At 48.8% G+C, this 18,103-nt stretch overlaps 2 protein-coding genes across 3 annotated transcripts in view; one reads left to right on the top strand and one right to left on the bottom strand.

The window, feature by feature from the left end:
• SMAD3 (SMAD family member 3) overlaps positions 1-2,959 on the top strand; it is a 159,935-nt gene extending 156,976 nt beyond the window's left edge. The window contains exon 9 of the mRNA XM_040342248.1: positions 1,123-2,959. Coding sequence (XP_040198182.1) covers positions 1,123-1,246 — 124 coding nt within the window. The 3' untranslated portion in view covers positions 1,247-2,959. The remainder of the gene's footprint in view (positions 1-1,122) is intronic.
• A 13,651-nt stretch (positions 2,960-16,610) lies between these two features.
• AAGAB (alpha and gamma adaptin binding protein) overlaps positions 16,611-18,103 on the bottom strand; it is a 56,675-nt gene continuing 55,182 nt past the window's right edge. For both annotated transcript variants that reach the window (XM_040342246.1, XM_040342247.1), the window contains exon 10: positions 16,611-17,065. In XM_040342246.1, coding sequence (XP_040198180.1) covers positions 16,988-17,065 — 78 coding nt within the window. In that variant the 3' untranslated portion in view covers positions 16,611-16,987. The remainder of the gene's footprint in view (positions 17,066-18,103) is intronic.

Raw genomic sequence — 18,103 nt, 5'->3', positions numbered from 1 at the left:
ATTGGTTGCTAGAGGTTACAGCACATCATCGCCTCACTGCATAGGGGCATGACATACATATGAATGCCGCCGGCCTCTGCTATTTACATATTAATGTCGCCGTTATTTACATATGAATGACGGTTATTTACATGTAAACACAGTGGGCCAGATTCACAGTGATCGGCGTATCTCTGTGCGGGCAAGTACAGTATTCACAAAGCACTTGCTCCCTAAGTTACGGCAGCGTAGCGTAAATGGGCCGGCGTAAGCCCGCCTAATTCAAAGTAGGCTGGTAGTGGGCGTGTTGTATTGAAATGAATCGTGACCCCATGTAAATGAAGTGCCGAACGATGCTCAGAATCACGTCGAAATTACGCCCTAAGATACGACGGCTCAATGGCAACGACGTGAACGTAACCTACGCCCAGCCCCATTCACGTACGACTTACGTAAACAACGTAAAATCCGACGCTTGTTCCGACGTCCATACCTTTGCATTACTTGCGCCTTATATAGCAGGGGTAACTTTACGCCGGACGTACGCCTTACGTAAACGACGTAGCTAAATGCGACGGGCGCAAGTACATTCGTGAATCGGCGTATCTAGGTCATTTGCATATTCGACGCGTAAATCTACGGAAGCGCCCCTTGCGGCCAGCGTAAATATGCACCCAAGATACGACGGCGTAGGAGACTTACGTCGGTCGTATCTTGGCAAAATTCAGGCGTATCTGGTTTCCAGAATACGCGTATAGATACGACGGCGCACATTTGGACTTACGACGGCGTATCTGGAGATACGCCGTCGGAAGTCCTTTCTGAATCCAGCCCAGGGTCTGCAGGGGAGTCATCTGTACACAACAATAGGGCAGAGCTGGGCAGCATTAGTAGCAGAACTTCACACTGAGATATCAGGAAACGGCACAGGACTTAAGACTTCAAGGGAATTTAAACTGGGGTAGTTGGCAAGTATGAGGCAGCTGCTTTGGGCCCCACAACAATGACAGGGCCCAGGGCAGCTGCCCTTTTGCCCTGCCTTAAAGACGGCCCGGGGGGGTCGGTGCACACAGATTTTTTTTTTACCACTTTAACTTTTGAACGATAACTGCATTGCGATTTACGATGAATTTGTCTTCGCAGGCGCCAGACGGTGACCAGCACACCCTGTTGGATCGAGCTGCATTTGAACGGTCCGCTGCAGTGGCTCGATAAAGTTCTGACACAAATGGGCTCTCCAAGTATTCGCTGCTCCAGCGTCTCGTAGGCCAGCATGTCCAGGTCACATGATCTCACCGACCTGGAGAATCCCGATATCAACCAAGCACAGAGCAAGATCCCAGCACACTGGCTGCCATCCCAACATAAGATCTTCCCGACGATCACGTGACAGAACGCGGGATGTCAGCCCCTAAAGTCTTCTCTGTGCGGAGCTATGACAGTACACCGATCTGGAACACTCAGCCAATTTACACGGTGCAGTACCTGGCTCTGAGCACCCAGCATTACCACCACAACACAGAGGCAGCTGCTGTTCTCCATTTTTTTATTATTATCGCTGATAATAAGCACAGGTCCATATATAACACTGAGAAAAAACAGTGCTGATAGACAATTCATCAAACTTGACCGGTAAACTTGGGAAAGTCTCTGAAAGCCAGTGAAAAAGAAGAGTCTCACGTTTTACGATACAGGGTACAGTTTTTACAAAAGTTCTCAAAAACTTCTCATCTATGGATTCATTGGCTCCGATCTCCCCAGAGATGCGGCCATGCCTTTCACACGTCAACCCTGTCATGAACCTTCCCAACATTGGTGACTTGTTCCTTTCCTTCTGGACTATTCTCTTTGATTTTTATGTCCCCTGTGCTATATAGATAGTTATTCTATAGTCAGTCTGTTAAATACATATCTTACACGTGGGGCCGGTGTCTACAGAGGGCTCACAGCAGCATTACTTGGGTAGGAGCTCCCAGAAAGCAGGTAAATCGGCTCCGAATTCGACAACTGGAGAAGCAACGTTCATTCTTAAAGTGTTTGTTATATGTGTATATTATTGTATACCCCGTCTGAGCATGAAGCCTGCTGCTATACAGGTACATCTCACTAAAGCCAGCGTATGGAGCCTATGACTTCTTTCCTACCCCAACATGACGAGACCTGGTTCCAATTTTTCTGGATACCATATTGTTATTGATCATAAGGCAGCCATTCTCAACTAGGGTTTCTCCACAGGTTGCTTAGGGGTTCCTTGAACTGTGACTGGTTGCCCTCCTATTTGATGGTGAGACCATAGTTCCAGGGCCAACTCCACTTGGCCAGGTCGGCTGCATGAATTCACTGATTGACCTCCCGTTTGATGGTGCCTCCATAGTTCTAGGGCCAACTCCACCTGGTCGAGCTGGCGGCATGGACCCATTGAGTGACCACCTGGTTGATGGTGCCTCCATAGTTCCAGGGCCAACTCCACTTGGCCGAGTTGGCTGCATGGACCCATTGAGTGACCACCTGTTTGATGGTGCCTCCATAGTTCCAGGGCCAACTCCACTTGGCCAAGCCGGCTGCATGGACCTCCCGTTTGATGGTGCCTCCATAATTCCAGGGCCAACTCCACCTGGCCGAGCCGGCTGCATGGACCCATTGAGTGACCACCGGTTTGATGGTGAGACCATAGTTCCAGGGCCAGCTGCATGGACCCATTGAGTGATCTCCCGTTTGATGGTGCCTCCATAGTTCCAGGGCCAACTCCACCTGGCCGAGCTGGCTGCATGGACCCATTGAGTGACCACCTGTTGGATGGTGCCTCCAAAGTTCCAGGGCCAACTCCACCTGGCCAAGCCGGCTGCATGGACCCATTGAGTGACCTCCTGTTGGATGGTGCTTCCATAATTCCAGGGCCAATGCCACCTGGGTGAGCCGGCTGCATGGACCCATTGAGTGACCACCTGTTTGATGGTGCCTCCATAGTTCCAGGGCCAACTCCACCTGGCCGAGCCGGCTGCATGAACCCATTGAGTGACCACCTGTTTGATGGTGCCTCCATAGTTCAAGGGCCAACTCCACCTGGCCGAGCTGGCTGCATGGACCCATTGAGTGACCACCTGTTTGATGGTGCCTCCATAGTTCCAGGGCCAACTCCACTTGGCCAAGCCACCTGCATGGACCCATTGATTGACCTCCTTATTGATGGTGCCTCCAAAGTTCCAGGGCCAAGGTTGAGAAAGGCTGTCATACAGATAGGAGTTAGGTTAGTGAAACAAGCTTTCCTGTATAATAGACAATGTAGCAGTCTCTTGATAAGAGGCAGGTGGCCTGTGACCCAGAATGCAGTTCTATCAGTAAGCCAAGCCTCGTTACCTCCACAGGTAGAAGGCAGGCATGGGAATCAAGTCACAATGACCATGCACCCAGTGGCAGGCGGTCATGGTGGCATTGATGTCGAGGCCAAGAGTGACCATATGCAGCCTAATAAGGCATCAGATTTGAGCATCATTGTTTGATATAATCTGTTCCTGTAGGCATTAGCAAAAGTGGTCTTCCAGGACTCACTCTTGGGTAGTTCTTCTCTTCTCCTTATCACTTAGAAAAAGATAGAGAGCACTTCCGAAAGGTAGGAAGTGCCGGCACACAAAGATTTCCCAACATGTTGGAAAATCAATTTTTAAACCTTTGCCAGTCCATTTCCCTTATAGGATGGGGAAGTGGAAGAAATATATCATGCATGAAAGATTATGGAGGGTCCTAGCAATATGCAATTCCGGGTGGGGAAGAGCGGGCAGATCTCCCATACCCCTTAAAGGGTCACTAAAGGAAAGTTTTTTTTTTTAAGCTAAATAGCTTCCTTTACCTTACTGCAGTCCTGGTTTCATGTCCTTATTGTTCGTTTTTGCTCTGATGTTGCTGTAATTCTTCTCTGTTCTGGACACTTCCTGGTTGTCTGTTTCCCGATGACCACAGTACTGGGAGTTTCTAGTTTCATGTTCCAAACCATCACTTCTCTATGGCTCTGTACAGGACAGAGGCAGGATAACATGCAAAAACGAAACTAAATGCGAAAACGAAACAAAAAAACTACAGGTACATTATACGATTGATTTTTATCCGTTTTTAATCGTTTTTAAAAGGAATCCGTTAACTATTATGGCCCGGATTCACAGACAGCGGCGCACATTTATGCCAAATAATATACGCTACGCCGACGCAGCGCAGAGAGGCAAGCACGGAATTCACAAAGGCAGTGCTCCCAAAACTGCGTTGGGTTTCTAAGGCGTAAGCCGGCGTAGGTGGAAGTGGGCGTGAGCCATGCAAATGAGCTGTGACCCCATGAAAATGATGGGCCGAGCGCCAGACAGATACGTATAACGAACTGCGCATCCCCGTGCGCATGCTCACAACCACGTCGGAACAACTGCCTAAGATACGCCGGATCACTGCGTACGCCCTGAACGTAATCTACGCCCAGTCACACACGTCCAACGTAAATTACGCCGGCTTGGGTTCCCTGGTGCAGCCCTTTGCATGGATGCTGCCGAGTTACACCTCCTTTATGGGGCATAACTTTACGCCGGATGTATAACTTACGCGCACTGCGTCGGGCGCAGGTACGTTCGTGAATCGCCGTATTTCCCTCATTTGCATATTTGAATACAAAATCAATGGGAGCGCCACATGCGTCCAGCGTAAATATTCGCCCACTCTACGCCGGCAAGTTACGGTGTTGGGATGAACCCCTTTTTTAGGCGTATCTTAGTATGTGGGTCCGGCGCACAGATACGATGGCGCATATTTGCACTTACGCGGCGTATCTGGAGATATGTCGGCGCAAGTGCTTTGTAAATCCGGGTCAACAGTCATTTCAGCAAAAAAAAAAAATTCCTTTACAACTCCTTTAAGTTTCATTGAGGGATCTGCCAATGTTGCGTCACCCTAACCAGTACGCAATGGTAACTTTTTTTTCCTCCCTGGTCTGGATCGGAGATCTCAGGGTCTCCTTGTCTTTGTTGTAGACATAGCATGAGGCGGAAGCCATTCTTTCTGCTCTGTATATTTATTTACAGAGAATGCCAGTGAAATGTCGCTGCGGCAAGCGTCCTCTTGTGTACCTCTCTCCGGAGCGTGGCCAGCTGTTCCCAGAAGCGGCAGCTATGACCACATGCAGCGTTCCCCTGATTGGAGATATTTAGGGGGGGGGCAGCGAACTCGTAGCACAGATGGGGAGAATCGTCCCCGTATATTTGTAGCATGAAAGAACGGGCTGCCTCAGTCTGTAACAACTCCATTTCTTGGGTAAAGCTTTATTATTATCTTACAGTTTCTTTGTTTTAGTCATTGTAGGAAATATCTTCTTTTTTCTTTTTTTTTTCCTTTTTCGTTTTTTTTTTATTCGTATGCATTTCTGGGAAAACTGTGTTTCCTTTTCCAAAATTGTCTGTTTTGCTTGTATGTGTCTCAATTATTGTTAAGATATACCATAATATATATCTATCTATCCCCCAGAAATACACTCTAGGCTCTGATTAGCTGATTTTTGTTTTATCTGCATCATTCAATCACAGTAGCCAGTAAGAGAGAATATTTAAAAAGTTATTTGTGTTATTCAAAAACAAGTAAAATGCATTGCATCAGTTATTTCTCCTCACCCCCCCCCCCCCCCCCCCCCCCCCCCATTTCCATTATGGTGTCTCCATTCCTTGTGTTAATGCAAATACAATTTTTTTTTTCCCCCTTGTATTTCCTGTTTATTTGATGTCTCCGGAAATATCTTGTTGAGTGAGTGAATAACTTGTATAGTAGAGCTGCACGATTCTGGTCAAAATGAGAATCGCGATTCTTTTGCTTAGACTAAAGACTAATACATCAGAAGCAGTACCGCCGGCAACCACTGGGTGGCGCATGGATACACACTACAGTTGTACAGATCTGCAAGAGAAGCCCAGGCATCCATCCAGCGGCGTCGGTTCCGACATCGGCGCCATTTGCGTTCCACGCTGGTTACGTTTTACTGGCCGTGAAACAGAAGAATCGCGGGTCATCCCGCAGGCAGGGAGATTCTCTCCGTGATTAATCCTGCAGCTCTATTGTATAGCGCTACAAATGCGAACTAAATCGCCTTAAAGCGGAGGTTCACCCATAGCTTACACATTTTCCCCTTAGCTTCATGCTTGTTTGGTCTAGGGGAATCGGCTATTTGTTTTAAAATATGATCTGTACTTACCCGTTTATGAGATGCATCTTCTCCGCCGCTTCCGGGTATGGGCTGCGGGACTGGGTGTTCCTTCTTGATTGACAGTCTTCCGAGAGGCTTCCGACGGTCGCATCCATCGCGTCACAATTTTCCGAAAGAAGCCGAACGTCGGTGCGCAGGCGCAGTATAGAGCCGCACCGACGTTCGGCTTCTTTCGGCTACGAGTGACGCGATGGATGCGACCGTCGGAAGCCTCTCGGAAGACTGTCAATCAAGAAGGAACGCCCGCTCCCGAAGACCCATACCCGGAAGCGACGGAAGAAGATGCATCTCGTAAACGGTAAGTACGGCTCATATTTTAAAACAAATAGCCGATTCCCCTAGACAAAACGAGCAGGAATCTAAGGGGAAAATAGAAAAAAAAAACGAATTGGGTGAACTCCCGCTTTAAGTCGCTTTTTTTCCATCCAGTGCAGTCCTTATCCTTCAGAAGAGATGAGTCTTACGTTTTTTCCGGAAGGCCCGATGGTTTTCTTTCATGCAGAGGTTTGTGGGCAGAGCGTTTCATAGCCGTGGTCCTTGGACTGAAGATCTTCTTTCTCCCTTTGATTTGTAGCGGGACTTGGGGATGTGGGGAAGGTTTTGGTTGGTTGATCGGAGATCGGAGAGTTCGATTGGGGGTGTAATGCTTTATTTTCTCGCACAAGTATTGAGGAGCGTTTCCTTGTGCGCACTTGTGGGTAAAACAGAGGCTCTTGAATGTGACTCTATCCTTTACGGTTAGCCAATGAAGGGTCTTCAGTAAAGGGGTGATGGATTCTCGGGGTGTTCTGTATTTGTTTCAAAGTGATCAGATTTCTTGATTTACATGGATTACTGACATACAAGTGGTGCGGTATACAGCCGTGGCCAAAAGTTTTGGGTATGACACAAATATTACATTTTCACAAAGTCTGCTGCCTCAGTTTTTATGATGGCAATTTGCACATACCCCAGAATGTTCTGAAGAGCGATCAGATTGTTGTAACAGAAATGTTCCTGCTAGTTGCGGTGCAGCTCCGCCCGACACGTTTCGTCATCTTTGTTCCACAAACGTTTTATTGAAAGTTTTTCATAGATAGCATACATAGTGCTATAAAACATACAGAAAAGATAGGAGTTCATGGTTCCAACAAAAGGGAAGGCATAGGGTTCAGTATTCACGGAGGACAGAGCCAGAAGATACTGCCTCTAGGCATCATCAGTAAGAAGGTCACATAAGGAACCTAAAAGTGGTAGGGAGTAATCTATCAAGGAGGGTGCAGTGTACTACAGGTCTGTTGAACTCATGTTGGGATGGGAGACTTCAAGTCAAGGTACTCAGTAGGGTTGTCCCGATACCACTTTTTTAAGACAGAGTACAAGTACCGATACTTTTTTTTCAGGTACTCGCCGATACCAATACTTTTTTTTTTTAGAAGTCAATGGAAATGAAGATAATTCGTTCCGCATTGATTTCTATGGCATGCAATACCGCATGTGGCCAGAGGTGGGGGGGGGCTTCGGAAAGGCTCGGTAACACTCTGTAACAGAGAATTTCCGAACCGTTCCGAGTGTCACCGGTGCCCCCGCACCTCTGGCCAAATGTGGTACTGCACACCCCATTAGCTTGAATTCTGCTCATTTTGCGAGACAACACTCCCAAATTGAGTCAGTTAAAAAAAGAAAAGTTGCTCGTCTTTCAAAACGCTTGTTAACCGCGTTACACGTAAACCAAGGTTCCACTGTATTCTATGAAGTCTCCATATTACAATATCCACTGCCAGCCATGGTTGCCACAAGCCAGTTAACATTTTCTGTGGCCCCTGGTTTGCAGGGCCTGGTAGCTTCTAACTTCTCACTTCTCCATGACAACTCCTCCAAGTAACATGCAAATTCTGAGGACCTGAACAACAACGCAAAGCAGACACCGATCATAGGCACTTGCATTGCATTATGTAACACAGTGGGGTTGCTTTAAGGGCTAATTTACACTTGCTTCATAATGTGGCATTGGACACGCTTTTTTTTTTTTTTTTAACCACTTAAACCTTCAGGCAGCTAAATGCCCAGGCCTGGTTTTGCAATTCAGCACTGCGTCGCTTTAACAGACAATTGCGCGGTCGTTCGACGTGGCTCCCAAAAAAAATTGACGTCCTTTTTTTCCCCACAAATAGAGCTTTCTTTTGGTGGTATTTGTGTTTTTTTTTTTGCGCTATAAACAAAAATAGAGCGACAATTTTTTAAAAAAATTCAATATTTTTTACTTTTTGCTATAATAAATATCCCCAAAAATATATAGAACAATTTTTGTTTCCTCAGTTTAGGCCGATACGTATTCTTCTACCTATTTTTGGTAAAAAAAAAAAAGTCGCAATAAGCGTTTATCGATTAGTTTGCGCAAAATTTATAGCGTTTACAAAATGGATAGTTTTATTGCATTTTTATTTTTTTTACTACTAATGGCGGCGATCAGCGATTTTTTTTCGTGACTGCGACATTATGGCGGACAATTTTGACACATTTTTGGGACCATTGTCATTTTCACAGCAAAAAATGCATTTAAAATGCATTGTTTATTGTGGAAATGACAGTTGCAGTTTGGGAGTTAACCACAGGGGGCTCTGAAGGAGTTACGTTTCACCTAGTGTGTGTTTACAACTGTAGGGGGGTGTGGCTGTAGGAGTGACGTCATCGATCGAGTCTCCCTATAAAAGGGATGACACAATCGATGCGCCGCCACAGTGAAGCACGGGGAAGCCGTGTTTACATACGGCTCTCCCCGTTCTTCAGCTCCGGGGAGCGATCGTGACGGAGCGGCTATAAACGAATAGCCGCGCCCTCATCCCAGATCGCTCCCCGACCGCCGCATGTACCCGGGGGGGTCCCGATCGGACCCCCAACCCACGTCTAGGCAGCGACGTGCGGGCACATTGTTCTGCCTGTCAGTGCCATGTCGTTAAACGGTTAAATCACTCTGAATGGCAATTAAAGCTCCTGTCACAAAAAAAAAAATGGTTACCTTACAGTCCTGGTGACACGTTGCGTTTGCTTCGCTTCAACAATTATCCCTCATGTCGCTTTCTCGTGCTTCAAAGCCTCCATAGAAGCCAAAGACACCACTCACCTGCAGCTTTTGAGAAGCTTCTATTCAGCGTGGGCTTTGCTTTGTTTTGGAGGTATTGCAGGTATGCGGATATCCCAGGATGCACTAAGAAACCAACAAGCGAACCAGGAAGACATCATCAGCAGTCACTTCTGGTTCATGTGTATATATTCTGGGAGTGTCTGGTGCAGGCGTCACATCTGGTGTGCAGGCGTCACATCTGGTGTGCAAAGTGGAGCAGCAGGAAGGTGAGCGGGGTCCGGACTGGAGTGAAGCAAGCAGCTGACAGCACACGCGAATGCTACGAGTGGAAGGTGAACGGGGACTGCAGAGAGGGCTGAGTGGCAGAGGATCAGCAGAGCTGGGGGACCAGAACAGGAGAAGATAGCAGATGTCACACGTGAGTAGCGTGGGAGCAATATAGTGGGAGGTGAGCGGGGACCGCAAGAGGAGGATCAGCAGAGGTGGGGGTTACTACTGAGTGGGAGATTTGCAGAGCTGGGGGCTACTATTGCATGAGAAATCAGCAGAGGTGGGGGATCAGAAGAGAGCCAAAGGGCTATTATTGAGTGGAGGCTATTGCTGCCTGGGGGATCGGCAGAGCTGAGGGCTACTAATGAGAGAAAGAGAGATCAGCAGAGCTGAGGGCTACTACTGAGTGGGGGAGGAATCAGCAGAACTGGGGGCTACTACTAAGCAGGAGCTCTGATGAGCAAGGAGGGTTAGTATTGTGGGGGGTGGGGGGGGTCAGAAAAGCTAGGGGCTACTACTAAGCAGGAGATCTGCACAGCTGAGGGTTACAACTGAGTGGGGGATCAGCAGAGGTGAGAGTACTGCTACTGAGTGGTGAATCAGCAGAGCTGGGGGCTATTTTTAAGTGGGGGGTTAAAAGCGCTAGGAGTTACTACCGAGTAGGGGGGGCTCAGAAAAGCTGGGGGCCACTACTGAGCGGGAGATCGGCAGAGCTGGGGGGCCACTACTGAGCGGAAGATCGGCAGAGCTGGGGGCCACTACTGAGCAGAAGATCGGCAGAGCTGGGGGCCACTACTGAGCGGAAGATCGGCAGAGCTGGGGGCCACTACTGAGCGGAAGATCGGCAGAGCTGGGGGCCACTACTGAGCGGGAGGTCGGCAGAGCTGGGGGCCACTACTGAGCGGGAGGTCGGCAGAGCTGGGGGCCACTACTGAGCGGGAGATCGGCAGAGATGGGGGCCACTACTGAGCGAGAGATGGGGGCCACTACTGAGCGGGAGATCGGCAGAGATGGGGGCCACTACTGAGCGGGAGATCGGCAGAGATGGGGGCCACTACTGAGCGGGAGATCGGCAGAGATGGGGGCCACTACTGAGCGGGAGATTGGCAGAGATGGGGGCCACTACTGAGCGGGAGATCGGCAGAGCTGGGGCCACTACTGAGCGGGAGATCGGCAGAGCTGGGGCCACTACTGAGCGGGAGATCGGCAGAGCTGGGGCCACTACTGAGCGGGAGATCGGCAGAGCTGGGAGCTACTGAGTGGGGGGGATCAGCATAGCTAGGGACTACTACTGAGAGGGAGATTGGCAGAGCCGGGGGCTACTACTGAGAGGGAGATCGGCAGAGCTGGGGGCTACTACTGAATGGGGGATCAGAAAAGCTGGGGGCACTACTAAGCAGAACGGCTGAACGACGGTACTAATGAGCTAGGGATCTTCTGAGCTGGGGGTACTACTGAGCCAGGTAGGGGTTTCAACGTGTGCCAAAGTCGAAGCTCTCGTGAGCGCACATCATCGCTCCTTTGATTCTCAATGAAGAAGCGCGCTCCATTTCAGTGTGGTTGAGCGGTTTACGTTCATCATGCCCAACCCCACGCATTTCACAGCCCAGCTCTCGTCTACGTTCACAGAATTCAGAAGACGGTTACTCATTCATTGAAGGGAGATTTGCAAGATTACAATCCCCCATCGCGGCCAACGCGCCTCTCTCACAATTCACCCTTTTAAAACGCTCGCCGTTTCATTTTTTCCACGTCCCGCTTCCAAGCCCAGAGTCATAAAAAAGTGCTGAATTGGGAGCCCGGGGCCGGACTCGTGCCAGGATTGGGAGCCCGTGCCAGGAAGTACACGGAGGCACATGGCGCTGGAAGCCGTCTTCAATCATCAGTAGAAATGTTCCCGTTTTCCAGTGACATCATAGTATGAGTAACGCTGTAAAATAAAACAAGACCCCCAGACTGGGAGCGCGATTGTGGAAAACGTTGGGATCCTTCCCCGGGAAGGATTATCGGACACTGGCACGGGTCCGGCCCGGGCTCCCAATCCTGGCCACGAGTCCGGCCCGGGATTATCGGACACTGGCACGGATCCGGCCTCCCAATCCTGGCACGAGTCCGGCTCGGGATTATCGGACACTGGCACTGGCACCCGGGCTCCCAATCCTGGCACGAGTCCGGCTCAGGCTCCCAATCCTGGGACGAGTCCGGCCCGGGATTATCGGACACTGGCACTTGCACCCGGGCTCCCAATCCTGGCACGAGTCCGGCTCAGGCTTCCAATCCTGGCACGAGTCCGGCCCGGGATTATCGGACACTGGCACGGGTCCGGCCCGGGCTCCGAATCCTGGCATGAGTCCGGCCCGGGATTATCGGACACTGGCACGAGTCCGGCTCAGGCTTCCAATCCTGGCACGAGTCCGGCCCGGGATTATCGGCCACCGATGGCTGCGAGGAGGAGAAGGGGAGACACGGGCCCATAATATAAAGAGAGCGCCGATCTCCGAGGATTGACTCATACACAGCGGTGATATCATTCTTTCCAATAGCTCATGTTTCGGAGTAATAGATAACAGATCCAATTTATGGAGATATAATTGGCAAGGAGTTTTCCTTTATTATAACAAATCTCATATTTTCTTCCTAAACACTTTTTTTTTTTTAATAACCTTTTTTTTCTCCTACGCAGAAGTTTCAGCAGATTTCTCATCTATATAGTTGCAGCTGGCTGCATCCAATGCCGCGTACACATGGTCGTTTTTTGTGATGACATTTTGAAAAAAACGTAATTTAACCACTTAAGCCCCGGACCAAAATGCAGCTAAAAAGGACCTTGCCCCTTTTTGCGATTCGGCGCTGCGTTGCTTTAACTGACAATTGCGCGGTCGTGCGACGTGGCTCCCCAAACAAAATTGGCGTCCTTTTTTCCCCACAAATAGAGCTTTCTTTTGGTGGTATTTGATCACCTCTGCGGTTTTCATTTTTTTGCGCTATAAACAAAAATAGAGCGACAATTTTGAAAAAAAAAATGCAATATTTTTTACTTTTTGCTGTAATAAATATCCCCCAAAAACATATATAAAACATTTTTTTTCCTCAGTTTAGGCCGATACGTATTCTTCTACCTATTTTTGGTAGAAAAAACAAAAAACGCAATAAGCGTTTATCGATTGGTTTGCGCAAAGTAGCTCCATAAATTGCGTGTGCGCTGTGTAAACTTGCCCTGCGTAAGGGCGCCTAATGTAAATGATCCCGTAGGGGGCGGGAATCATTTAAATTAGGCGCGCTCCCGCGCCGAGCGTAGAGCGCATGCTCCGTCGGGAAGGTCGCAAGGACGTCATTTGCTTCAAAGTGAACGTGAATGGCGTCCAGCGCCATTCACGAATTACTTACGCAAATTACGTAAAAATCGAACGTCGCAAAGCGGGAACGACTGGTATACTTTAGCATTGGCTGCCCCTGCTATTAGAAGGGGCAGCCTTACGCTAAACACGCCGTACGGAAACAACGTAAATTGCGTACGCGGGGCTCGCGCAACATTGTGAATCGGTGTTCGTATGCAATTTGCATACTATACACTGAGCACAATGGGAGCGCCCCCTAGCGGCCATCGCAAGAATGCAGCCTAAGATATGCATGGCATAAGAGCCTTATGCCACGCAGATTTTAGGCTGCAGTCGGCGTTACGATGTTCCTGAATCAGGAGCAATCGTAACGCCGGCGCACCTATGGTTACACAGGCGCAATTGCTTCTTGAATCCGGGCTATTGTTTATTGTGAAAATGACAGTTGCAGTTTGGGAGTTAACCACAGGGGGCGCTGAAGGAGTTATGTTTCACCATTTTTCACATAAGAGGCTGCAACTAATGGGCGCAGATGGGGGATGCACTGACAGGCACAGATGAGGCTACAGCGATGGGCGCAGATGAGGCTGCAATTAATGGGCGCAGATGGGGGATGCACCAACGGGCACAGATGGGGGATGCACCAACGGGCACACATGAGACTAATAATAGGCGGCACCGATAGGCATTAGTGATGGGCACTGTTGGGGCTGCACTGATCATCAGGACATTGATGATGCCCCGATGATCAGTGTACATGTCCCCTGTGTGGATTGCCACTTACTGATTCTCACGTGAGGAGAGGATTTCTGATAACCGGGAAATCCTGATTACACTGTGATTGGACACAGCTGATCACATGGTAAAGCGACGTTGTGATTGGCTCTTCACTCCGATCTGTTATCAGATGTGTCCGAAGGGGGGGTGAAAAACCTTCCGGAGCTGAAGTGGTTAACCTGAAACTAAAGCTGGAGGAGATGGGCTTTAGTGCAGTTGCAGTGTTTAGGCCCCAAGTGACTCCATCCAATAAGGTGGCCCTCTACCTATTACAACAGGGATATGCAATTAGCGGACCTCCAGCTGTTGCAAAACTACAAGTCCCATCATGCCTCTGCCTCTGGGTGTCATGCTTGTGGCTGTCAGTCTTGCTATGCCTCATGGGAATCGTAGTTCTGCAACAGCTGGAGGTCTGCTAATTGCATATCCCTGCACTACAATATCAGCAATGGTCTAAAGAAGAGGGGGGGGGGGGGGTTGATGAATTCGGTGAAAGCAAAAACACATTTTGAACCCGAGCTTTTCGATAATGATTGGAATTCTTACTAGTATTATACTTTCTAGCTCTGCTTTTTCTTTCTTTATGCTTTTTGGATTTATTTTTCTTCTCACACACACTAGTACTCGGTTACTCACAATCCAGTTAATGATGAATATGTCGGGATAGTGGAAGGAAACCTACGGAATTGATAGGCAAACCCACCACACATGGGAGGATAATGCACCGCTGTGCAATGAGAACGTTCCACCCGTTTATGTGCGCTGCTGGATTCAGTGTGGCCAAGGGGCCAGATGCGACCCATTTCATGTCTTTATCCAGTCCTTGAGGGACTATTGCACTGATATTTACAATGGGACATAATCCCTCCCACTAACACCAATGATGGGACACTATTCCTCCCACTGACACCAATGATGGGACACTATTCCTCCCATCGACACCAATGATGGGACACTATTCCTCCCACTGACACCAATGATGGGACACTATTCCTTCCACTGATACCAATGATGGGACACTATTCCTCCCACTGATACCAATGATGGGACACTACTCCTCCCACCGACACCAATGATGGGACACTACTCCTCCCACCGACACCAATGATGGGACACTATTCCTTCCACTGATACCAATGATGGGACACTATTCCTCCCACTGACACCAATGATGGGACACTATTCCTCCCACTGATACCAATGATGGGACACTATTCCTCCCACTGACACCAATGATGGGACACGATTCCTCCCACTGACACCAATGATGGGGCACTATTCCCCCCACTGACACCAATGATGGGGCACTATTCCTCCCACTGACACCAATGATGGGACACTATTCCTCCCACTGATACCAATGATGGGACACTATTCCTCCCACTGACACCAATGATGGGACACTATTCCTCCCACTGACACCAATGATAGGACACTATTCCTCCCACACGGTTCGGTACGGTACGCTATTTTGGGTGTTTCCATTATGAAAGTGTGCCATAAAACCGAACCGTACCATTCTGGGTCCTGCTTCAGATGTGGGGCCATAGAAAATGGAACGGTTCGGGTTAGGGCGGAGCTACAATACATTCCACCGATTGGTGGACACGCTAGGCTTTTTTTCCAAACCCTGCATGGCCCCCGATGGTCCGACTTGCAGTGGAAATGCTCACCAGAATAGACCGGACCATTCTAAGCATTCCAAACTGTACCGACCCGAACCGTTCCGCTCAGTGGAAACAAGGCATATCCCACTGACACCAATAATGGGACACTATTCCTCCCACTGACACCAATGATGGGACACTATTCCTCCCACTAACACCAATGATGGGACACTATTCCTCCCACCGATACCAATGATGGGACACTATTCCTCCCACTGACACCAATGATGGGACACTATTCCTCCCACTGACACCAATGATGGGACACTATTCCTCCCACTGACACCAACAATGGGACACTATTCCTCCCACTGACACCAACAATGGGACACTATTCCTCCCACTGACACTGATGGGACCCTATTCCCTGCACTGACACCAACGATGCGGCACTATTCCTCCCACTGACACCAACAATGGGACACTATTCCTCCCACTGACACCAACAATGGGACACTATTCCTCCCACTGACACCAACAATGGGACACTATTCCTCCCACTGACACCAACAATGGGACACTATTCCTCCCACTGACACCAACGATGGGGCACTATTCCTCCCACTGACACCAACGATGGGGCACTATTCCTCCCACTGATACCAATGATGGGGCACTATTCCTCCCACTGATACCAATGATGGGGCACTATTCCTCCCACTGATACCAATGATGGGACACTATTCCTCCCACTGACACCAATGATGGGACACTATTCCTCCCACTGACACCAATGATGGGACACTATTCCTCCCACTGACACCAATGATGGGACACTATTCCTCCCACTGACACCAATGATGGGACACTATTCCTCCCACTGACACCAATGATGGGACACTATTCCACCCACTGATACCAATGATGGGACACTATTCCTCCCACTGACATTAACGATGGGACACTATTCCTCCCACTGACACCAATGATGGGACACTATTCCACCCACTGATACCAATGATGGGGCACTATTCCTCCCACTGACACCCACGATGGGACACTATTTCTCCAATACCAAAAACAGAGAGTTGTTCACTCCCACTGGCCACAGTCCGGCCCCCCTAAAGTCTGAAGGACAGTAAACTGGTCCTTTCTTTATAAAGACCCCTGGACTAGAGGAGGACAATGAGGGGACAATGGGAAGGCAAGGTTAGGTGTATTCACATTCACCGGGTGCCAAAATAAACATTGCACTATATATATATATATATATATATATATATATATATATACACACACACACACACACACACACACACACACACATCAATCAATGAGCTCCCAGGTGGTGTAATGAATATAAAACAGTTTATTAATATTTGTTGCCTCCTAATAAATACACAATTATTATGATATCTAACCCACGTATGGAGAGCCCCAGACACGTGCTGGCAGTAAGGACGTCGGGTAACTGTAGACACTGCAGCAGAATGCGACTCTGGTATCCAAAAGTAAGTGATGCAGGTAAACTAGTGTTAATGCCGTAAAAGGCTGATTTATAAAAAACTGGGAGTTGCTGGAAATATCAACCAACCAATCAGAAACTTTGACTAAATTCCATCACCGGGTGAGAAAATAGAAGGTGAAATTTGATTGGTCTTTAGAGATAACAGCTACAATATGAACTCCAGTTTTACGGAAATCAGCCCCGCTATGCTTACAGCCATCAGTTCTCATCCTCCGAGGAAATGCCTTCAATTTCATCACGATTTCCACCAATGGCCAGCCAGAAAGCTTTGGCAACCTGAAAAAAAAAAAAATGCATGAAGATATAAAATGCGTTTTTAAAAAACACACCTCCCAACATAGAAAAATCCTGACACCTACCCCCCTATGCTTCTTCATCCCTAACCAACCATGCCTCATTGATCAGGGTGCCTGAACCAACCCAACAAAATGGCATCAGGTCTAAATTTTTGAGGATGAACCCAACAATGCATCCCCAGGTCTCATTTTTGAGTGTGAATGGACCCAAAAATACAGTTTGACAAATTTGCTTGGAATCTAGGAGCCAGCTAAAAAAGTTAGGAGCCAGAAAACGCACCCCGTCCCGACGAGCTTGCGCGCAGAAGCGAACACGTACGCGAGCAGAGCCCGCATATGTAAACGGTGTTCAAACCACACATGTGAGGTATCGCCGCGATTGGTAGAGTGAGAGCAATAATTCTAGCCCTAGACCTCCTCTGTAACTCAAAACATGCAACCTGTACATTTTTTTAAACGTCGCCTATGAAGATTTTAAAGGGTAAAAGTTTGTCGGCATTCCACGAGCGGATGCAATTTTGAAGCGTGACATGTTAGGTATCAATTTACTCGGCGTAACATTATCTTTCATAATATTAAAAAAAATTGGGATAACTTTACGGTTGTCTTATTTTTTAATTAACCCCTTGCCGACCGCGCACCGTCGAAATACGTCCACAAGGTGGCTCTGCTGGGCGAGAGCACGTAATATGACGTCCTCTCTCCCAGCCGCCACTAGGGGGCGGGGGCGCGCGCGCGCCGCCGGAGGCGCGCGCCCCCCGCTCGCCCCCAACTCCCGTGCGTGTGCCCGGCGGGCGAGATCGCCGCCGGGCACACGCGATCGCTCGGTACAGAGCGGGGACCGGGAGCTGTGTGTGTAAACACACAGCTCCCGGTCCTGTCAGCAGGGGAAATGCGGATCTTCGGTTCATACAATGTATGAACCGAGGATCAGTGTTTCCCCTAGTGAGGCCACCCCCCCCCCCCACAGTAAGAACACACCCAGGCATACTTAACCCCTTCCCCGCCCCCTAGTGTT

This window comes from Rana temporaria, chromosome 3, assembly GCF_905171775.1.
Source record: "Rana temporaria chromosome 3, aRanTem1.1, whole genome shotgun sequence".
Lineage (NCBI taxonomy): Eukaryota > Metazoa > Chordata > Amphibia > Anura > Ranidae > Rana > Rana temporaria.
The sequence above is the reverse complement of the archived record's forward strand: the minus strand, read 5'-3'. Positions and strand labels throughout refer to the sequence as shown.